The sequence below is a fragment of the Zingiber officinale genome, chromosome 3A (assembly GCF_018446385.1).
Source record: "Zingiber officinale cultivar Zhangliang chromosome 3A, Zo_v1.1, whole genome shotgun sequence".
Lineage (NCBI taxonomy): Eukaryota > Viridiplantae > Streptophyta > Magnoliopsida > Zingiberales > Zingiberaceae > Zingiber > Zingiber officinale.
In genome coordinates this window covers 157,339,070-157,362,939 of record NC_055990.1, presented here as the reverse complement: position 1 = coordinate 157,362,939, position 23,870 = coordinate 157,339,070, and the positions used below count along the sequence as shown (strand labels likewise).

The following is a 23,870-nucleotide window of genomic DNA, read 5'->3' as shown; positions in this document are numbered from 1 at the left end:
CCGACCAAGGCTATAAATACAGCCTTGGTCCAGAAGCTAGAAAACAGACAAGCAATTAGCATTTCCAACACTTGTGCGCTTCATTTGTAGTTTAGCTTCTTTATTTTGTGTGTTTAAATGTTGTAAGAGGCTTCTCCGCTTGAAGGAGATAGTTAGTGCGCTTAAACTTCCTTGGATTAACAACCTCCTCGGTTGTAACCAAGTAAAACCCGTTTGCCTCTTCTTTTACTTTTTGTTTAGTTAATTTATTTATGCAAGTGTTTATTTGAAAGTTCGAGAAGGGTTGTTCTTTATTTTTACAGGGTTATTCAACCCCCCTTCTAGTCGGCCCAGCGGTCCCAACAAAATGTTGTCCTGAAGTAATGCCCTTTTTCGGTGTTATAAACGTAATTGTTCATTATTTTCTTCTTATATCAAGTGATGATAAATCTTTAAAGATCATGTGCAAGGTCTGATGGTCAAGCCATTATCATAAACAGGATGAGAAAGCCATATTGAAAGTGTGAAGCCTATTAAAGATCAAACTTTGAAAATATTAGATGCTTTAATTGATTTGGTAAACATTTCTTATGACTCAAAAATAAAGAGTAAAGCTGAAGGTTTGACATCATTTGAACTTGAGAATTTTAAGTTTGTGTCTAAAATGATAATTTGATATAAGATATTATATGAGATTAACATTGTTAGTAACTTTCTTCAAGCAGAAAATATGAATATTGATGTTGCTATTAGATAGTTAAATGGACTTATTTCTTCTCTCGAAGAGTTTAGAGAATCTGGATTTGACCAAGCATTGATTGAAGTTGAACATATTGCAAGTGAAATGAGAATTGAACATGTTTTTCAAGAAAAATGCATCATTCGAAAAAAGAGACAATTTGATAAGATCAATAGTGAAGAGGTAACCTAGTCTCCTAAAGAATCATTTTGAGTTAATTACTTCCTATTTATAATTGATCAAGCTTTTTCTTCACTTCAAATTCGGTTTGAAAATTTTCAAAAATATGAAGAAACATTTATGTTTTTATTTAATTTAGAGATATTGAAGTCTATTGATGACGATGGTCTCTAATACTCATGTGTCAATCTTCAAGATTCTTTAACACATTATGTGCACTCTAATGTTGATGAATTTGATTTATATCTGAAACTAAAGTTGTTAAGACATTCATTATTAAGAGAATCAAAAAGAGCAATTGACGTGTTGAATTATTTGAACAAAATGTATGGTTGTTATCCAAATGTTATATCGTTTATCAAATTTTGTTGACTATATTAATTACAATTGCATTTGTCGAAAGGAGTTTTTCCAAATTGAAATTGGTTAAAACTTATCTCCGATCAACTATGTCGTAAGAAGGACTAAATGACTTGACTATGGTATCCATCGAGAGAAAAGTAGTTGGAAAGTTGATTATGCAAACTTAATCAATACTTTCACTTTTAAAACTGTGAGATGAGCAATATTGAAGTGACTATATACTGGTTCAGTATATGAAGTTTATATTTTGTTTGGATTGTCTTAACTTTATTAGTATTTACTTATAACATATTATTTTGGATGATATATTTTGTCTATCTTTTATTTCTAGAATTCATGTTACAAATGCTGTTATATTTACGTTAATTGAAGAATATATGAATATCAAGTTTTGAGGGAGCCATTTTTGGTGCTCACCTTAGGGCCCAAAATCACAGGTCTGATACTTAGGAGCGGAGTTAGGATCTTAATTCAGGATAGACAATAATATAATTAATAAAGCAAAAGGATAATATGATGTATGAAGCTTTCATCAATATAGGATTTCAGCTAAAGGTCTATTATATACAGTTTTACTCTACTATGTAAGAGATTATTTCTTATGCTCAAATTCATGACCTCTAGGTCACACAAACACAATTTTACTATTGCACCAAGATCTTCTTCAATATAATTAATAAAGTAAAAATATATATAAAAACTTATAATCATATATAGCATCACAAAATAATTACTTTACCATTCTTCTTTTTTGAATTAAGCTCAATTCTAAAATCTATTTGCATAAACTTCTTTTAACTTGAGACAAAAGAGATTCTACATTGTGATTATTAATTACTTATTAATTGAAACAGGTCTTCCGTTCATGTGGAGAACAGTTGAGGATGAATATATTTCTTGTAAACTCTAGAAATCACAAGAAGTATATAAAAAAAAAAATACACACTGTATTTCTTCTTGTCAGCGACTTGAAAACATGGGGTAGCTTCATGGTATTTCTTCTAATCAACACTTCACGATATCAAAGCTGGTAAATTATGCAAACTTTCCTTATGATTTACAGATATAACGGTAAACCAGTTACAAGCAGAAAAGAGGATAGAAACAGATGAAACGCATACACACAAAAATGATGTTGCTACCAAACCAGCTAATTAAATTGGCATCAAACAATCTGTCTCAAATTAGTAGCTGTTCGACAAGAACAAATCACAACTTGTATCAAAATAATCTAAATGACTTGATTAAATAAAAATAACAAAGATTTTTGAGTTCAAAGCTCTTCATCATAAAAACAATAGATAGCAAAATAATAATTCGCCAGATTGGCTATCTCCAACTCATTTTCTATTCTAAATCTCTTATTCGATTAATTCGATGCATGGGTGGAGGAGCGGAGCCGCCAGTAGCCTTGCAGAAGAGAAGCAGCGACGTGTAGGAGGAATTAGAGCTCTCCGAGGACGACGGTTGGCGGGAGAATAAGAGGCGTCTGAGCTCGGAGCAGGTGAGGACAGTTCAGGAGAGGAACTTTGAGTTTGGGAAGAAATAAAATCATAGAAGAAATAAATCATTTTTAACTCCCTCAATAGTTCGCAAACATAAATTCTATGTAATTTCACCATATGAGTGAACTCTTGGAATCAAACTACCATCTTTCTTGGCATTTAGATTACAATTTAAAGGATTTTTTTCGCTGATCACATTATTTTACACATGATTTCATGATTCCTGGACTGCATTTCTCCCCTTCGACAAGTTCACAGAAAGAGGGAAAGGCATGAGGGACACCAAAGTTAATTCACAGACATGGATTTAATGGGGCAAAAAGGTAAAATCGCTCACCCCTAATGCTTCTGCTGCAGCCAACCTCAAGCCATCACCAGGGAAGTAAATCACAATAGTCGAGAGGCAAGTGGTGGTGAGGTGAGTTACACAGGGTCCAGAGATTTACACCCCGACAATCCTACAGTTCGACACCGCGATCTCATGTGACAAACATGTCACCACTTACTATCTCGGATGACCCGTGGATTCGGATGACCCGTGAAATCCACATACATGAATTTAATGAACAGGGAGGAAGATGGTGACGCTGTTGCATTGCTTCCTGAGAAGTCTCTTTCGGACAACGATATGGCTTTGAGAGATTCATGGAACAGGTGGTGCCTCTGCGAAGTCTAGCAAACTTTAAATCGAAAGTCCGTCCATGCATCACGATTCAAATCTCAACTATGACACACTACAAAATGCAGATGGACCGGGAGGAAGGTCACCCACCTCCAGGAGTCCAAGGCTCAGACACCTTGATTATCATCAAAAAATAAAAATCATACACTCATCATGGTCAAGTAGGAGCTGTGAGTGATGCACAAGCTTTTGGGCTTCAAATATAAAAGTTGAAAGGTTAAGAAAATAATGCAATCTTACAAAAAAAAACAATTTAATCTGATCTACTTTGGTTCAATCTCTTCTCTACATGAGAAAGTTTGACTCACAAGTTCTGAAAATTCCAAAACGTCCACAAAGTCGATTACCACTACAAAACATGCCAAACACTGCAGGAAAAATACTTTACACGGGAGGAATCACGGAATTTCTAGAAAAACATGTAATGTGTGAGCCAGTGGCTGCGACTCCGAACGATGCGAATGGACGAGCCGATACAAAAAGTGAAACATCCTACTGGTTTAGAGAGGATTGAACGGTGTAGATTTTCATTGACTGGTATATTTGTATGCACACCCAACTAAATCTCCATCTCAGAACATGTCAAGTAGTCTTTTTTAGTATCCTCGCCTCGAATCCACCTTCTTGACGGTTCACCAAGCTGAACGGCATGTAGGTGCCCAGCAACCTGTCCCATATCGAGAAGAACGGCTGGGAATAGTTGTACTTTGTGCCCTGGAGCTGATGATGGATGTCATGGTAGGCAGTGTTGTTCTGAAAGAGGACATGGAAAATGTTTCCAGGTAGCCAAAGGCCACAATGATCGTCCACCGTCTTGATAACAGCAAAGCAGAAGAAGAACACTGAGGTTCGTGCGGTCATCCCTGAGATCAGGAATGAGATGGCACCACCAAAGGTATCAAGAAGAAGCCCCTCCAGTGGGTGATTGTAAAGAGCACCAATAGCGTAAGGAACAACAAGTCTATGATGCTGTGAATGGATATGCCGGTACAAGAACTTGTTCTGGTGCATGTATCGATGAATGAAGTATTGCCATGTGTCCATTAAGAACATTGCTACCACAATTTGGATCAGTTGGACAAGTAGCGGTGGTTGAGTTATGCTACCTGTTGAAGTTGGCTTGGCAGTCGCCTGAAATAAGCATACAGATTAAAAAATACAAATGTGAATCAGACATAGTTTTCCGGTTTTATAAATGTTTGGATGAAGGAACCAAGTCATCCCATTTAGATCAACAGCACCCACAACATGCATGTGTACAACCACAGAAACAGAATATCAATATATGAGACTAAACTAATGGATTTGTTTATCGGAAAATAGTAGGCAAGTGGAATCCTAGATCTTGGCAATGGAGGTGTCATGAAAATGCATGGTAAGCATAGGACTAGAATTAAGTGTCAGTATTATTAGACTGGTAAACAAATGGGTGCCAAGCCCCTGGTGCAGAAGTGACAGTAGATGAAGTTACAATTTACAAGTATATTAGCAAGCAAAAATATAGTGTAAGCCTTGGCTAAAGAATTTTCCAATGGATTACAAGCAGGAAAGTAATATCTAAATTATATTAGAAAAATAGTGTTCATATTCATGTAGTTAAGCTCTTATTAGCAACAAAATGAAAGTATATACTGTGAAGAGTTATTATGCTGCATAATCCAGAGAAAAACTTATCTAATAACTTGTGTTTATTTTGACGGAAATAAGGCAGGCAAGAAAAGGACTCAAACGAAATAAAATATTTGATTTCTCTTATTTACTTGGAAGAAATAGAGAAGAGGATTGCAATATCATCAAATTGCACATCTCATGAACACAAATCAGGGAGAATAACCTTCAATATCGTTAACTAAACAAGATAAATGAAATAGAGTAAAATAATATAAAATTCTTTTCTTTTCTTTTCTTTTCACTCAAAATAAGATAATAAATAAAATTTAAACTATTTTGTTTCCTCTCGATGTCCTCCTCCCCAAACGAACAGAGAGAAGGAAAGCACCCATGATGACTTGAAGCCCATAGACCCTTAGTCTCCAATTGTAAACAACAAATATGAAATAACAGTTTAAACACTTGACACTATCTATTTCAGTATGGGTGATACTTAATGCTCAAAGATTTTTATAAGTACACCACCCAAATTTAAGATGTTTATATACACAGTGAGTGGTACTATGCACAATATGCCCAAGTTTGGCAGAACAACAAGCACATTGAGTGTACAAATACACAAATTTCTTTTTCAACGTAAACAAATTGCTAGTATAATCTTTGTAGCTGTTAGGATAAGGTCCGAGCTAATACAAGTTTAATTGTTCAAAAACCATAATCCATGATCTATCTAAAACCTTGAATTAAGATCACTTTAATCTGCAAGGTTAAGAGGAAGAAATAGCAAAAGGATTAAGATTTAAGAGAGGGAATGGAGAGAAAGAGATCAGAAGATGACAGGGCAGGGGAGGGCTGGCAAGTAGGAATGATGATGGTATGATGGATTGGCATGACTAGACAGCAAGATGAGGATTCTTTATAGATATTGAAATGCCTATAAATCATGTAAGATGTTATTCATACAAGTAATATCTCAACTGGAGGTTTAATTAGGAGCCAATCAATTTGTTGATACTCAGCAAGTTCACATGGTTATGCCAAAACCCATTGAACCATCTGTTGAAACTTTGGAGTATTTAATAAATTCAAGCTATTGAACCAGGGCTCCAAATCCTGATTTTTTTATTTTGTAATTATCAAGTTCAATATTAATACAAAGTGTCCTAGCCATTTCTAGCTAAGATTTGATAGCGTGTAACAACACATTCCAAGATAGTAATTGCCCAAATCCATATTATCAGAAGGCATACACAAGATTGTATCAAATTGGTGTCAGATCATTTATAACAACTTAGAATTCACTTGACAACGAGGACAAAACAAAGTTATCGCTTGGCTTGCTAGGTCTTAACATTTCAAAGATCATCACTAGTGCATCCATGGTCTTAAAATAGTCACCCGCACTCCTTCCAAGTCTCAATACTCACAACACCGTAATAGGCTTCTGCTGAATACCAATATAAGACGAACATTTGGTATATCACATTATAATGCTAGCAGACTAAAACAAAATTAGCATCAAATTACATACTAGATCAACGGAATAATTATAAGGGCTAAATTCGTCTTTAAATTCATCTCTAAGGAAAAGTTAGCATCAACCTACATTATAAAGAACCAAGGATAATATGAGGTAAGAGGTCATACGAGGTAAGTACACAGCTGTGGATATCAAGAAGGAAAAGTTTTCAGAATATTTAGCATAGCACGCACTGCACAAAGATAGGAAGTGATACCTTAAAGTACATTAATGAAGTATAAGATTCCATATAACCAGTTATTCTATTGAATAATGTATAATCTAACATTTAAGTAAACAAGAGCTAGAAAAAATATAGAGTTTTTTATTCTTCAATAGTTTGTGTCCTTTTTTAAGTTTTGAGTTAGGAACAAGAACAAGAATTGCAAAAGAAATTTCAGAAAAACAATTCATGCATATCATATCTCCTACTTCCAAGTATACAATAATATTGTATTTCCCTGGTGAGCTCACTGATCCAGCATGAGTGATACACCCCTACTAGGATTCAGTGGGATCGCCAACCTGACTTCATACTAGCAGACACAACCAAGTGTTAAGCCGACCCAAATCAGTGAATAACCAATAGTAAAAATGATCAATCGACTGAATGCCATGCTGGCCGTACCAGATGCTTACTGACCTGGCCTGGTGTTCCATTCTTCCAGAAGCTGCAACCATCAACAATTACAAGAAATAGCCCGTTTATTAATCCTAGACTCCTTCCCATCCACCATGTTGGTGTAAATTGCACTAAGGGCCTAACTCAAGTTTTGATGAATGACAAGTGAGTTAAGTTAGGTATTATTGTGATCTAATGCATTTACCGAGCATGCAGGGATTGACGGGTCTACGAGACCTGATATCAGGATGAAACCCAACTAGGTCTGAGGATCCGATAGTTTGTGCGAATCACAGATAAGTCAAAGAGCTGACTTGATATCTGGCAAGAAGTCCGGCTGGGTCCGCGGCTGACCAAAGTCCAGTTGGGTCTGCGAACTTGACAACTAGCGAGAAGACCTGGTGGATCGAGAGGCAAGTCAATAGACTGTAAGTTGGTAAGTAAAGGTAAGTCACTAGAGGAGAGAGTTCCGGTGAGGACGAGTCCAAGATTGGATTTTAGGTGCTAGTTCAATTTAGGTCCATTTTGGATCCCTAAACTAGGATCTTGACTAGTTCTGGAAGGACAAAAGCTAATTATTACTGCTTATTATTATTTACGCTAACTTTGTTTTGCAAGTATTAGTGTTAGACTAACATATCTTGCAGGGTAAATGGAGCACAAAGTGCCTCGGGTGAACACTTAGTGAACCTGGTAAGAAAAATATTCACTAGGAGTAAGGGTGTCTAACCATGCAAGTATGACTCAATCAATTCTATGTACCTAAAAATAAAATATGCTACCTAAAACTAAATCAAAATAAACAAAATAACTCAACCTTGATATAAAAAATTAGACCTTCTAAGCTAAATTCTAACCTAAAAAATAAAATTAAATTAAAAACTAAACTTAAATCAAGTAAATATGAAATTAATCTAAACTTAAACTATAATCAAGTTTATTATAACTATAAAGTAAATCGACACAAACCTAAAATCTAAATCCAAAGTTTAATAATTCAGGGGAGACTCCAAATTAGTTGGCAACTCCAAAATAATAATTTACTCGGCTGGGTAATTAGGACTAGGTTTTAACTTGAAAAATAGTACTGGAGAAGTTTTAGATGATAATATGTTAGGAAAGCTCTGTCTATGTATGTTTAGGAAGATATAACTTCGACCTGGTGTATTTGGTTTAATAGAACTAACTGAAGCTACCCCTTACTAATCCTAGCTGGTTAGACCAATGTTTTGTACTAAGTTCAATGGACAGGACTATTTGAAAATTTTCAAATGCGTGGTTACTCTAATGATGTCCAGATAACTCGCCACAGTTTAGATGTTTATCCAAAGAATATATGTTTGTTGAACCCAAAACTAAACTTAAATCTACCACAAGTTAAACCAAATCTTGAAATTTAACTTAACTCATCTCACAAAATTATAGGATTCGTTGATTGAAAATATAGATCGAGTGATATGAATCAAATTAAATTAAAATAACATAAATTAAAAACTTAAACTCAACCTAAAATTTAAAATTAAAACTTAACTTTAAAATTAAAATTTAAAACCTAACTTAAAACTTAAACTTAAATTAAAATTTAAACTTAACTTAAAATTTAAAATTAAAATTAATCTAAAAATTAAAATCAAATTAAATTAAAATTAAAACTTAAAATAAAATTAAACAAAACATTTAAAAAAAAAGGTCAAAGGTCCCTCCGACACAATCGGAGGCGCCCTCAAAAGAGTGGCAAAATTCTCACCCAACAAACTGAAGGCGCCTTCAGTCAGTTGAGTGCACCCTCCATAACGCATGGAAGGCGCTCTCCGTTGACCTAAAGGCGCCTTAAACCCAGATTTTTACAGCGAACAGAGGTGTTCTCTATTTGCAAAACTCGTTTGGAGAAGGTGCCTTCCAACGGCCATTTACACATCTTCCTCTATTTTTCTCCCTCAAAACCCCAACTATGCCTCCAAGGTACCCTCTAACTCAACCTATCTAGTTATTTTCTTTATTTCTATGCTTTTTCTTGAATGTTTGCATGTATAAACTACTTTAGGAAACGATTGAATATTATTCCGTCCCAGCCCAATTCGAGCAATATCCCCTTTGCCAATGTTAGATTTCCGACTTAGGCTAGATTTCTTAGAGCGGTCATATATTGCATTAAAATCTAGGTTTCTAAGTCAGTCGTTCTTTACCCGATACTGTGCCCCCATTATAGAAGTCATTAACTATTATGAATTAGATAGATTAGTTTACTATAGTCATTCAATCAACTTAGACATATGTGCCCAATTTTATAACAACCTAGTTAAGATCGATGACTTGACATACTCCACCAGAGTAAGTGGTAAGAACTTTAGATTCTCACCCACTCTTTTGTATGATAGTTTAGGATCTTTTTTGTGTTACCCTAGTAGAGATTTGCCATTTAGCGAATCCTACTCCTATATTACATTGGATACTATCCATATGTATTTTTTTTTTTTTGAGGAGAGAGTGTCTACTGTGACTGACTTCAGGTCTCTCTCTTAGGGTTCAAGACTATGCCCTGTTTCGAGTTCTGACCACATGTATTTTGCCGATCACATCTCGCGATGTTGCAATGATGCGTCCCTCACCTTTCTTCCTTTATGCACTATAACAGCGACTAAACATCAATATTGCATTACATGTTTCAGAATATCATTCATGCATCCAGTCTCATCACTAGGCGACAGGTTCATATGCCTTATTGTCACATTTTGACTTCCATATTTTCAACCATAGGGGTAGATATGACCCAGGGTATGTCTACTTCCCTTAGCGCATATGATGAGATTGGTCAGTGTTAGCTTGCATTAGTGCATATAGATATTATCGCTCAGGGGGGTTGGCTTGGAGAGTGGGACTGCAACTAGACATTCCAAACGAGGCCGAGGAAGATTTCCCACCTATCATTCCGACTGAGCGAGAGGAGATGCCAGCATTTACAATTGAGGAGCTCTTTAGACCTCTTTCGACCCAGCCCTCGACCTCGACCTAGCCTTTGACTTCACTATCCATAGAGGACCGACTTGTTAGACTTGAGGAGTCTTCCACACAAATCCGGCAGTCAATCTCGAAGGGGTTCACCTCTCTCTGACGGGAGATGACCACTGGATTTACCTCTCTCCGGGAGGAGATGACCATCGGATTTCGGCAGCTAGACCTACAAATGCAATCGATACTTCGGGCTTTACAAGTGTCTGATCAGCCCTGCAGATGATGACTAGACTTGATTGTATTCAGTATAATTATATACATTGTGTATCTGTTTGACTTAATTCATCTATTCAATTACTTTATGACCACCTGATTTGAATAATCTAGGAAATTCCTTTTAAAAAAATAGGATATGTTTTTCCTTAAAACAATTTTTAAATAGCTTGCAAATTCTAGGACTTGCATTAACTTTTTTTAAAATTCTAGGCTAAATAAATTTAAGAATAACTTTTCTAAAAATTCTCATTTCCTTAGTATTTCAAAATTTATTCTGGCCTTAGTCTAGGACAATCCCCTAGAAAGCATGATTCTATAAATCTAGATAACGAGCATCTCACAAATATACTAGGTCTACCTTGTTGTGTATTCAAAAACTTAAAATTGCGTGAGATGCGTAGATCTATTGGCTGGACTTCAGATTCTAATATCAGTACATCAACATAAGTCTGGACAAAAAATACCAAAATTACAGTGATCAGGTTAAGTAATTCATTTTAGTTAAACATTAATCGGATATATTTACTTAACTTGACTAACCAAGTGAGCATTACTATCTTCTAGTAGTTAGTAACTAATGATTAGACATTTAAGGCCAATTTTTAGATGAATATTATTTTGAAAAAAAATATATCAGATTCAGAAGGAGGATATTTGCAAATTATTTCAAAATGATTTAATTCTTTTCTTACTCCTTTTTGCAAACTAAAGAGGATTTTAAAACTTAATTTTTTAAATATTTTGGCTAAATATTTCATAATTTGCTTTTAAAAACTCTTTGTAAACTTTGTTTTAAAAAAAGTCAAAAATGCTTTGGAAAAGAAATTAGTTTGAAAAACTCTTTTTTTTAAAAAAATATTTTATCCCTTTGAAAATTGTTTAGGAAAAATTACTTTACTTAATCTTTGTGAAAAATATTTTGCAAAATACCTTTCAATACTTGCTTTGTAAAAATTCTTTGAAAACTCTTGCAAAAGTTATCCTTTTACTTTGAAAATTAACTTTGGCAAACCTTTTTAGTTTGTTTGAAAACTATTATGAAAATGTTTTCAAATTTATTTTGCTTAGCCAAACTTCTTTGAAAACATTTTAAATTGTTTTACCATATTCGTGCAACAAAATGATTTTAAAAAAAAGACAGCCTGGTGCACGAAACTCCCGTCATGTGGGGTACGGGGAAAGGATCCATTGTACGCAACCTTACCCTGCTTTTACAAAATGATTTGTTTTAGCAAATTAAATTTTCAAAGTTTTCACACTTTTTTGAAAAGTTTGAAAATTTCTTTTAATATACTTTAGAAAATTTTTAACTCCTCCCTCCAATAAACCTATAGATTTTTGTAATTACTTTGAAAGTTTTATGCTTACTAAAGTTTTATTACAATTTTCATAATTTGGTGCATTTATCCGTGTAATTTTTGATAAATGTCAAAGGGGAAGAGTAGGGGATTAAGTTAGAAAAGTTAGAAAAAATAGGCGATCGAGAGAAGAAACAACATTAAAAATCCAAAACTCTTAGACTGATACATATCAAGTTATTTTATGCATTATTTTTTATGCACTTGTTTTTCCTAACTCTAACCAGGTTGTCATTACATCAAAAAGGAGGAGATTGTCAGTGTAATTTACACTAATAGTCTAACTCAACTTTTGATGAATGACAAGTGAGTTAAGTTAGTTGTTATTATGATCTAATGCATTTACTGAGCATGCGGGGATTGACAGGTCTAGGGACCTGACACCAGGATGAAACCCAATTAGGTTTGAGGACCTGATAGTTAGTGTGAGACCCAGATAGGTCAAAGGGCCAACATGATATCTGGAAGGAAGTCCGGCTGGATCCGCGAGGCCTGACGGCGGGCCGAAGTCCAGTTGGATTTGCGAACTTGGCAACTGGCGAGAAGACCTGGTGGGTCAAGAGGCTAGTCAATAGACTGCAAGTTGATAAGTGAAGCTAAGTCATTGGAAGAGAGAGTTCGAGTGAGGATGAGTCCAAGATTGGACTTTAGGCGTTCGTCCAGTTTAGGTCCATTTTGGATATCTAAACTGAAACATTGACTAGTTCCTGGTCCCAAAAGGGCAGGAACTAATTATTATTGCTTATTATTATTTGTACTAACTTTGTTTTGCAAGTTAGATGTTTTAGTGTTGGATAACACATCTTGCAAGGCAAATGGAGCACATGGGCGAACAGTACCCGAGGCGCTTTTGGGAGCTTTGAAGGCGCCTTGAGTATGGAAGACACCTTCGGGAACTTGGAAGGTCTTCAATCGGATAACACAGAACACTTAGTCGACGATAAGGAGCAGTTTCTTCAGGATAAAACATTGCCTGAAAGGTGCCTTCAATGCTATGGAAGGCGTCTTCCACACTATATAAAAGAGCATCAACACAACTCAATTTACAAGCTTCTACGCGCCCAGTTGGCGTTCCAATTGCTCCGGTTTCCTACCGCTGCTTCAAAGAAGTCTTTCTGCCACCTAGCTGCTTTTCCGAGTCATTCGATCATCTCTGGCAGACCGACAACAACACATGAGCACGCTCTAAGTTATTGGTAACTTTTAATCGTGCTATAATTTTCATATTACTGCTTTAAAAGGGAAGTGTCCTATCTTTGTATTCGATTACCTCTTCGGTAGTTTCGGAAGAGGCGCCTAGTGAATTATTCATCAATAGGTCCGCGAGACCTGGGTCTTAGATTAGGAGTCGCTGAAAGCTCCAAACCAAGTAAAATTGACCGAGTTTTTTTTATGCTCTTTCAGTTTAATCTTTCTGCTGCAATTTTACTTTAAATTTATAAAATAACTCTCACGTACTCACGATCCAACAAACCAAAGAAAGAGTAAAACCATCAGTGGGAAGATATTGTAGAACCATTTGAGTGATGCATGGTGGTGACATCATAAGAATTACTCTATGTAGTGATGGACTTAAGGAAGCTGGCTGAACCATGTCAAATTGTTTCTTTTTTTTTTTTACGGTTTGTCTTTCTATTCTCCATGATCCTTTGAAGTTCTTGCTTCCACAATGTGGTCATTGTGTTTCTATCCAACAAGAAAGAAGTATTGCATCCCTAGCAACCAATATTTGAGTAATAGCATAATTATATCAAACCCCAATTCTGGAGTATATCTGTCTGCCAGATCTACTAAAATCCAATAAGAAACACTATTAACTATAAGTTCTAACATAATATCAATGCAATCTCATGAAGCTATACCCATTCCTAATACAACATAGATCCGTTAATGAAAAGCGATTTCTCAAAGAAACAAAAGGAAGAATAAAGGTCAGCACTATCAACGGAGTTGGACTACTCACCAAGAACATGAGTCCTGCAACTGTGGCCTGAACCAACTGCTGAAGCAAAACTCCCTTAATCACAGAAGGTAAAGGCACCAAATTCTTCTGCTCCTCTTCTTTTCTAGTATGCAATCGGTACTGGTCCAGAGACGGCAACAGCTGATACACTCCTGCGTACAGCCAATATACTACGATGGGGGCAAAGGTGCCCATCAACTCATCGCTTATGTACCCTTCCCAGAAGACCATCTTCAACTGGATGGAGTACCAAAAAAGAACCCTATTTTACCCTGGAATTCCGGAGCCAGTTACTTCAAGACCAGAAGCCGCATAAAGTTCGACAGGTTTCTCTCTATCTCTCGATCTGGTCCAGATATCGGGTGCGCAGATCAGGATACGAATACAACATCTAACACGGGATTCGAGCAACAGAGTGAAGCAAGACTTTAATCTCGTAACCGGGGCCTGATACAGTGGTGCGAGAAAGATCGAAACTTGATGACGGCTCCGAGAAACTGGAAAACAGCAGATCTGAAGGGATCGAAACAGTTGGGAGTTCCAAGCGGGCGGAGCAATGCGACGGCTGTGCGCCTTCTTTCAGCAAGATGCTCCCAGTGCTTTCCCCTCTGTCATCTTCCTACTGGAAATATTTTCGTCAAATTACCAAAATATACGCTACTGTTAGATATTTACCAAAATAACCCGAACACATGCTTATGGATGGCAGACTCGCTAAACGTTCAATGAACGTTTAAATTCACATTAGAGTTTGGAAATTTTATGATATTGGCCTACTATAACAACAACAACAACAATCAAATTTTTTCCCACTAGATGAGATCGACTGTATGAATCCTTTTACACCATTGAGCTCTATCTCCTATTATATCATCATCTATATTTAAATAAATTTTATCTTATTTTATTATTGCTAAACAAGTCTTTTTTGGTCTTTCTCTTCCTCGTTTTATATGCATGTTTATCATAGTTTCACATCGCTTAACTAGAGCATTTATTAATCGTCTAAGTACATGTTCATACCATCTTAAACGTGTCTCTCTGAGTTTTTCCTCAATAGATGCAACTCCTATTTTCTCTCTAATGCTCTCATTTCTTATTTTGTCCATCCTCGTATGTCCACAAATCCACCTTAACATCCTCATCTCTGCAACTCTCATCTTCTGTTCATGTGCTCGAGTCATAGCCCAACATTCAGCTCCATATAACATAGCAGATCTAACTGCGGTTTTATAAAACTTACATTTAAGTTTAAGAGGTACTTTACGGTCACATAAAACACTCGACGCTCCCCTCCATTTCACTCATCCTGCTTGTATTTTATGTAAGACATCTCTCTCAATCCCTCCATCATTTTGTAAAAATGATCCTAAATATTTAAATCTCTCGGTTTCAGGCAACTCGTCCTCTCCTATCTTAACAATTGTTTCATTACTTCTAATATTGCTAAACTTAAATTTCATATATTCCGTATTTAATCTACTAAGATTAAAACCTTTCCCTTCTAGTGTTTCCCTCCAAGATTCTAGCTTAGCATTTACTCCTTCACGTGTCTCATCTACCAAAATAATATCATCTGCAAACAACATGCACCACGGTACTATGTCTTGAATGTGTGCAATGAGTTCATCCATACTTAATGTAAAAAGATAGGGGCATAGAGCTGATCCTTGATGTAACCCTATCTTTATTGGAAATGCTTCAGTTACTCCACCTGAAGTCTTAACTCTGGTCGTTACATCCTCATACATATCCTTAATTAGTTCAATATATGTTACGCTAACACCTCTCTTTTCTAAAATTCTCCATATAATTTCTCTTGGGACTCTATCATATGTCTTTTCTAAGTCAATGAATACCATGTGTAGATCTTGTTTTTGCTCCCGATATTTTTCAATTAATTGTCTAAGAAGATGTATAGCTTCTATTGTCGACCTTCCAGGCATGAACCCAAATTGATTTTCTGTCACTATGGTCTCCTTCCTTAATCTTTTTTCTATTACTTTTTCCCAAAGTTTCATAGTATGACTCATTAGTTTAATACCCCTATAGTTTGCACAATTGTGTACGTCTCCCTTATTCTTATATAAGGGAACTAGAGTACTTATCCTCCATTGATCAGACATTTTTTTCGTTTTCAATATCATGTTAAATAATTTTGTAAGTCATTCAATACCTTGTTTCCCTAAGCACTTCTATATCTCTATCGGAATATCATCTGATCCAACGGCTTTTCCATTGTGCATCTCATTTAAAGCTTGTTTTACTTCTGAAGTTTGAATTCTATGATAAAAATTAAAATTTCGATGCTCATTTGACCTAATTAAATTACCTAAGTTAAGTTGGTCTCCTAAATCTTCATTAAAAAGTTGATGAAAATACCTCTTCCATCGCTCTTTTATTTCTCTATCGTTTACTAATACCCTATTACATTCATCTTTAATACATTTTATTTGGCTAAGATCTCTTGTTTTTCTTTCTCTCACTTTAGCTATTCTATAGATGTCTTTTTCCCCTTCTTTTGTATCCAATTTTTGATATAACCGTTCAAAAGTTTTATTTTTTTGCTTCACTCACTACTTTCTTAGCTTTTTTCTTGGCTATTGTATATTTTTTTAAATTTTTCTCGTTCTTACAAATATATAATTCCTTATAAGCTATTCGTTTTTCCTTCACTTTCTCTTGTACTTTCTCATTCCACCACCAAGATTCTTTACTTAGCGGTGCATGCCCCTTTGACTCACCGAGGACACTCTTAGCTACTATTTTCAACTTTGATACCATCTTATCCCATGTTGTATTAGAGTCATCGTATATTTCACCTAATGCTTGTACTTCTACCTTCTCTTTAAATATATGTTGTTTCCCATCCTTTAACTTCCACCACTTAATTCTAGGAATTGTATATATTTTCTTTCTATTGATACTATGTTTGAGGCGTATATCCAACACTACTACCCTATGTTGGGTAGTTAAGTTTTCTCTAGGGATGACTTTGCAATCTTTACAAATCTTTCTATCCTTCTTCCTAACTATAAGAAAGTCAATTTGTGATCTATTATTCCCGCTTTTGAATGTGACTAAGTGTTCTCTTTTTTTAAAAAACATATTAGATAATATAAGGTCATATGCTATCGCAAAATCTAATATAGTTTTCCCTTCCTCATTCCTCGTTCCAAACCCATAACTCCCATGTACTCTCTCATATTCCTCATTTTTTACTCCGACATGCCCATTTAGATCACCTCCTATTAAAATCCTTTCATTTGATGGAATATTTTGTAATATTTCATCTAAGTCCTCCCAAAACCTTAATTTGGTAGCTTCATCTAATCCTACTTGTGGTGCATATACGCTAATTATGTTCATAGTTTCTTTCGCCACTATTATCTTAAGGGTTATAATTCTATCCCCTTTTCTAACTACTCCTACAACTTCATCCTTTAACAAACTATCTACAATAATACCCACTCCATTTCTTGTTTTACTCTTTCCCGTGTACCATAACTTAAAACCCGAGTTCTCTATCATCTTTGCCTTCTCACCTGTCCATTTTGTCTCTTGTACACATAAAATATTAATTTTTCTCCTAATCATCATATCTAATATCTCCATTGATTTATCAGTGAGAGTTCCTATGTTCCATGTTCCAAATATTAGATTATTAGTTTTCCTATCATATTTGTTCTTATCTAACCTATGGTGTGAGAACTCTTGTCTATTTAACATTACACCCAAGTTCTCATGGAGATGTAGCGGTCCTTGCTGAGACGTTACAGTCGGACCCTGTAACGTGAACTCTTGCATATTTATCACTACACCCGAGTTCTGGAGATGTAGCAGTCCTTACCGAGACATTACAGTCGGACCCTGCAACGCGTTCCTTCCGGGGAACAACCTAACATTAACATAATAGTTTAATGAATTCATTCATAAAATATTTACCATAATTTGATACTGACTGACAATCTAACGCAACCCTCCTCCTTTATAATATTGACTTATCCGTTAGAATTTATTTTTACTTTCTGATTTATTTTGATAGACGGCTATTCTAAAGGACGATACAAAATTGTAGAATCATGAAGAAAGAGGCTCATACAAAACATTAGTTGAAGATTTAAAATGTCTGTAAAGACAAAAGAGAGGATGAGAGTATTAAAAGTAAATATACTTATTCAAACTAGTGCAAAGGCACTACTTAATCTGTCAACATTATTATATGAAATAAGTGCAGAAAGCAAAATACTTGAGTGCTCTTGTCTTGAATATTGACCATCACAAGTAATTTAAGTCAAAAGATGATAAATTTTGAGTCACATATTTTACTAGACATACTACAACATCATAAACATTGCATGCTGACAACTAATCATAATGTTCAAAGCATATCAACAAACACCGTATACAGCATAAATCGCACTAAGATTTATTACATCCACTTAAACTACACTATCGGCATTAACAGTGAATCTGAAAGTTGAGGGAAGTGGAATCTTCCAAAGCTACTGGGTGGAACAGCTAAGAAGACTCTTTAAACTACTACCACACCCAATTTTATAACACTGCTGACACTACAACAAACTGGATAATATAATGGAGTTCCAATACAGGCCCATGAACCAATAATATAGATTATAGACAACCTGTTCTAATTTCCAGCCAATTCCCCTCTTGTCAATAAATTAAGTGAAGTTCACACATCGACATCATTGACAGCATTCTTCAGGTTTCTTCCAAGGAATGACATCAAGCCCCCACCGTGCACTCTGCCCTCTGTGAATGCAAACCTGAAGCTGGAAGACTGCGATCTCATGGATTGAGGGGCCAACTCAAGAGGAGGCATGAGATGCTGGTCCATCCCCATGCTACCGTAGGACTCCGTGCAGTCAGATAAGGAGCTCACTCCTGATGATGAAATCTCATTGTCTTTGTGGCTTTCATGAGTTATAGAGGTTGATACAATCAGGCTCCCAGCCTTTTGTTCGTTTTGTGCGACTATCAAGCTACCATGGGCTGCACATAAACCACTCTTTCCCCTAGCAAACTTCTCACACCCCATAACCCATGAACAGCGCTTCCCTCCACCATGAGCCTTGCAGAAGTCTGTGCTTCCCTGCGCACTTTTCCCACATCCCTCAAATTTGCACCGTTTGCCCCCACCGTGCCTCACGCAGCAATCAGTGCGGCCACGGGCACTTTTTGTACATCCTGGCACGGCGCAACGCTTTCCTCCACCATGAGCTACGCAGAAATTTGTACCGCCATGAACACTCTTTGGGCAGACCCCACCTCCCTCGAAGAGGCAACGCTTGCCACCACCGTGTCCCTTGCAAAGAGATGTACTCCCTTCAGCCCCTTTGCTGCATCCTTCAAAAATGCAACGTTTGCCTCCACCGTGTGCTTTGCAGTATAGGGTGCTGCCTTGTGCACCTTTGCTGCATCCCAGATACTGGCATCGCCTGCCTCCACCGTGAGAGATGCAACAGCCTGCCTGGCCCTCCGCACTCTTCATGCAGCCTACAACTGTGCACCTTTTACCACCACCATGTCTAATACACAGCCCTGATTTGCCACGTGCTGCCTTGGTACACCCGAGATGACCACATCGACGACCCCCACCATGGGCGATGCAAAATTCTGTCTTGCCCTCTGCGCTCTTGGTACAGCCAAGTTGCTGGCAGCGCTTCCCTCCTCCATGGGCTTTGCAGTACACTGTTCGACTCTCAGCACCTTTCTTGCAGCCAGGCTTCTGGCACCTCTGCCCACCTCCATGAGCAATACACAATCCAGATGCCCCCCTGGCACCTTTTAAACAACCATCAAATCTGCATTTTTTGGGGTGGTGGTGAATTCTTTGATCAGCTGAGCCACCAACAACCAATGGATCATCTTTACCTTCCAATGAGCAAAATGTGGCTGCAGAGGTCTCAGGACTCAATTGAGGCAGCTGGCTAAGAACATATTGCTGATGTTGAGATTGGTGGGTGATTACATCACTGACATTTTCTACCAATTCTTGGCCTACAGTCAGGTTTTGAAGACTGCTAATCCTCTCTGATCTAGGGACAAAAAGGAGAGTTGGTATGTAACCACCAAATTTTCTCTTGGCAGAAGTTGACCCTTCATCCACAACAGGAATGGGGAGACATATTCCAGTTGAAGACATTTCAGTATGATGACCATTTTGTATGGTGGGTACTGCATAATTGCCTCTAGATAGACCGAGTTCTAACATTCCAAATTCAGTTCCCAAAACACTCTGACTAAATGAAGAGGCTGATTCTTTTGGTTTAATAGACACATTCGTGGCATGATCAGCAGAGTAAAAATTTGGAGTTGGACCCAGTCCAAGAACAAGATGGCAGTTATCATCTTGAGTAGGGAACTCAGAATTTGTTTGTAAATTCAGTGACCTTCCAGATTTGCCAACTTTATATCCCAGGCAGTCCAGACCCAATGTTCTGTCACTAAAATGGTTGGCCTTGCTGAAAGTTGAGAACTGATCAGTATGCACCACTGAAGTGCAAGCTAAAGTTTCTCTATCAAGCAACAAGAGATCAGTTGTATTGAAATCCATCGTTTCATATGGAAGGTTTCTGAGAAACCAAATGTGATATGGAAGGGGATTGCTGGAAAAGTATAGCAGCTAATTCTTATTTAAGCAGCCTTAAAATTTCAGAAAAAAAAGTGTTTCCATGTAGATAAAATGGAAATAAGAATGAAATCTATGACAGCCACCACTGACAAAGCCAGATGTATCGGCCCGGTCCATTTTCGGAAGGATCTAAATTGAAGGAATATGAGATCAAGTGGCTACTGAATTATAGATCTGATGATAATCAGCGCACAAATCCCATATGAAACACCTATAATACTGAGTAAAAAAGACCTCCAACAAACTTTATATCATGGGTTGCAAGATGTGATGCCTTCAAACTGCATACACAATGAGATAAAGAAAGGTAATGCAAAGGTGCAAAACAAACTGAAATTGAAGAATTAGATCATACATAAATAATAAGATAAAAGAAGGTAGTAATGTCGAAACGCACAGGTCACAAATTAGAAAAGTCACTTAGCATGTTTTCACATAGACAGTATCGTTTATTTTGAGCATATAGAAGCGAGGAATTGGAGTATAACTATCATAATCAGCATTAACAGAAAGATTCAAGTAACAGAATTTTGTGTCAGGAAAACAATTGGTTGCACATTCACACTGTAAAGAAGAGTAGTGAAATTTTTCCTGAAAGAATAAAATAAATGATCAAAGATTCAGGTCTCTTATAGAAATTGCGTTAATAACAATTGGTTCAATCAAAAGGATCCATTTGAACAAAAAACAAAGTATGATATTCAATATATAGGTAAACATAGGTCAGACAATATTTTTAAATAATTAGAGCTTATTGACGGTTCAGATTCATATGTCATGGACTTCAAAAAAATTTACAAAGAGTACATATTGCTTATTATAAGAATAGCATTGCAGTTAAGGACATAAAGGCAAGGAACTGATGAGGAGTTCAGGAACCAAAGGCCAATACGCTCAGCCAGCTTCTAAATACATCAGTTAGGACTTTTGACAAACAAATCCCAGAAACAATTCAACAAAACTTGCATGACATAGTAGAGCCTCTGGAGAATCATGCCACATGAATACAACGTAAAAATAGTCACAAAATTCAACATGCAATCAAGAAGAACCAAGAAGCTAGATAAGCTGAAACACCAGGATGATGAACCAATTGCTAAACTATTATCCAGAATAAGTCAAATGATATCACTCAATAATGAAACAGTGCAATTGCCAGATTGTGAATTATGCCCAGCAAAGAAACATATGGAAGCTAGAAAATGAACCGCATAAATCTGCATGTAGTGGTTGTTATCTTGTTTTAGGACTTAAGAAATTATCCACCACATCATTCACTCAGCATACAAATTCATACTATTAGAATTATCTTGAATTAGTAACAAACCAGATTATTCTTAGATTGTTATATCAATCTCTCTCAGCATATGTGTGTTAGCCAGAGAAGTATCAATGATCTAAGTGAAGAAACTCGTGCATGCCATGTGTAAATATGGGTGGATATATTCTGTTGAAAAAATACCACAGTGAAGCAACTGAGACTCTTAGGAAAACACACCAATAATTATGGCAGTATAGCAAGTAATATATTTCTAGTAAAAAATCTGATTTAGTAGAATAAATCTCTGCTTGACTTAAAAGGGAAGTTAAAGAGATGATGTACGAACAATGAATAATTTTAAAGATTGGAGGAATAAAGCAAAAAATAATACCTCCGTAAACACCAAAAGATAAGATCAAAACCTAAACAACTTGTTTAGAACCAATTTCTGTTGGGAAAAGAATGGCATTTCCATTTAGTAATGAAATCCTAAGGTTCGAATTCCATTTCTAGTCTTTGGATTTGAGAAATTGAGAATTAAAACTCCATTTCTGATATTTGGAATAGGGGGCTAGGGATATATTTGGCCCTATATCGAAGAGTTCTTTGATTACTTGAATTTGCAATAATACTTAAACAGATTCAGGGGATTTTGATAGGATTTCCAAATTCCTAACCTTTGAGATAATAGAATTACAGTGTCTTTTCTCATCACCATACACACTGGTGCGATATGACATATAAAATTTCCAATCGATTAAGTGGATCCTAACAAGTTGAACATATCAAATCACGGTTTAAAAAAAACGAACACGTCATCTTTATATTTTCACAACATAACTTAATCCAACAAGAAAAACATTAAAAGACTTTCTAGTGAGTTCCATGTAATTGCCCTACATAAGCTACTAATCGCAGGGCACGCCAAATGAAAAATTTCTAGAAACACTCAAAGGAGAAACTACGCTTCACTTCTATAAGGACCCATAGGTTATCAGACCAAACTCTAATGCAAACACATCAACAGTCTTCCACCAATCAGACCTTTATTTAGGAGATTAACTGCACATAAAGCCTCGAACCAAAAATCCACTCGAAAAACGAATGAGAAAGACAACCCCAACAAATCAAAAAAAAAAAAAAAAACAAAATATTTTGCGTATAATTACTCCATCACGCAGAAGGTTAGATCTACGAAGACGAACCTACGAAAGATCCAGAGTTCGACATCCTGAACGAGCACATGCAACAGAAACTCCCTTATGCGAAAGCAATCAGCTTCCAACCGTCCGCTCAGACCCTAATCGGTTCGCGAATTAGCACAGAACACCAAGAACAGGAGCATCGAAGACAACGTCCCACACAACGTAAACCACACAATAAACCGCGAACTTCCACCGATCAAACAGGAAAAAAAAAAGAAAGGTGCGAAATTTCACAAAGCAATAGAAAATGAAAAAGAAAGGAAAAGGGAAATACCTACAGAGGCGTCGGGAGGTGGAGAGAAAGCCGCAAAGAGATCCCACCGCTGGAGGCGAATCGGAATAGAGCTGTGGAGGCGAAGCGAGATGCGGAGCGTGCGGAAGGGGGAATGCGAACGAAGATGGGAGGATTTGGCGTTGCGGTACGCTTGGTGATGGTGGTGGTGGAAGTGGTGGTCGGCTGGTGGTTTTTATTATTAAATTTATTATTAAATTGTATTTAATAATTAGGGTTTCGGGCAGGGTAGTTGACGGCGGCTGAAAGATCGGGCAAACGGCGTCAAACGCCAAGAGATGCGCGCGCCGGTAGGAGGAGGCGGCGGCGGCGGCTCGTGTCACGGTGTCAGGCCGCGTTTCTCGGCCTCGCCAAAAGGCTTGACGTGGATATTTTGTTGGTCAGTTTTTTTTTCTTTTCTTATCTACATTTTCAATTTTCTTTTTATTTCTTTCTAATTTTGCTATTTCCAAATTAATTCATTTTTTTATCTGAGTAATTAGTGCAAGCAAGTCCATCAAATTGTTTAACGGTGCCCGTGAAGGTCGAGGCAGAGGGTTTACAGTATCCTTCACTAAAAACGGTTTAGATAAAGGTAACGAAATTTGGAATGATTAATTTAAAAAATATGATCCAATTTACAATTATATGAGATAAGTGGGTTGGATTATAAATGACGAAGGCTGCTAGCCTGTGCGCCGTCTTCGTGAGTGGCGCGCTAGACGA

General features: G+C 36.6%; 2 protein-coding genes across 3 annotated transcripts; both read right to left on the bottom strand.

Moving 5' to 3' along the window:
- Nucleotides 1-3,684: 3,684 nt before the first annotated feature.
- LOC122052993 (very-long-chain aldehyde decarbonylase GL1-9-like) lies at nt 3,685-14,368 on the bottom strand. The gene is made up of 2 exons (XM_042614791.1): nt 13,750-14,368; nt 3,685-4,579 (listed from the first exon to the last, which is right to left on the bottom strand). Exons 1-2 carry the CDS (start codon nt 13,978-13,980, stop codon nt 4,031-4,033), a joined length of 780 nt encoding a protein of 259 aa, XP_042470725.1. The 5' UTR covers nt 13,981-14,368; the 3' UTR covers nt 3,685-4,030.
- A 3,740-nt stretch (nt 14,369-18,108) lies between these two features.
- Nucleotides 18,109-23,328, bottom strand: LOC122052992. Of its 2 annotated transcripts, none has more exons than XM_042614788.1 (2): nt 23,148-23,328; nt 18,109-20,688 (listed from the first exon to the last, which is right to left on the bottom strand). In XM_042614788.1, exon 2 carries the CDS (start codon nt 20,327-20,329, stop codon nt 18,446-18,448), a length of 1,884 nt encoding a protein of 627 aa, XP_042470722.1. In that variant the 5' UTR covers nt 20,330-20,688; nt 23,148-23,328; the 3' UTR covers nt 18,109-18,445. The 2 variants fall into 2 exon arrangements, with proteins under 2 accessions (XP_042470722.1, XP_042470723.1); XM_042614789.1 differs by having other exon boundaries at nt 23,152-23,328.
- Between the last annotated feature and the right edge of the window lie 542 nt (nt 23,329-23,870).

Coding starts and splice junctions, on each gene's coding strand:
- LOC122052993 (XM_042614791.1), bottom strand. CDS start 13,980: ATGGTCTTCTGGGAAGGGTACATAAGCGATGAGTTGATGGGCACCTTT. Junction 4,580..13,749: donor TTGCAGGACTCATGTTCTTG/GTGAGTAGTCCA, acceptor TGCTTATTTCAG/GCGACTGCCAAGCCAACTTC.
- LOC122052992 (XM_042614788.1), bottom strand. CDS start 20,329: ATGGATTTCAATACAACTGATCTCTTGTTGCTTGATAGAGAAACTTTA.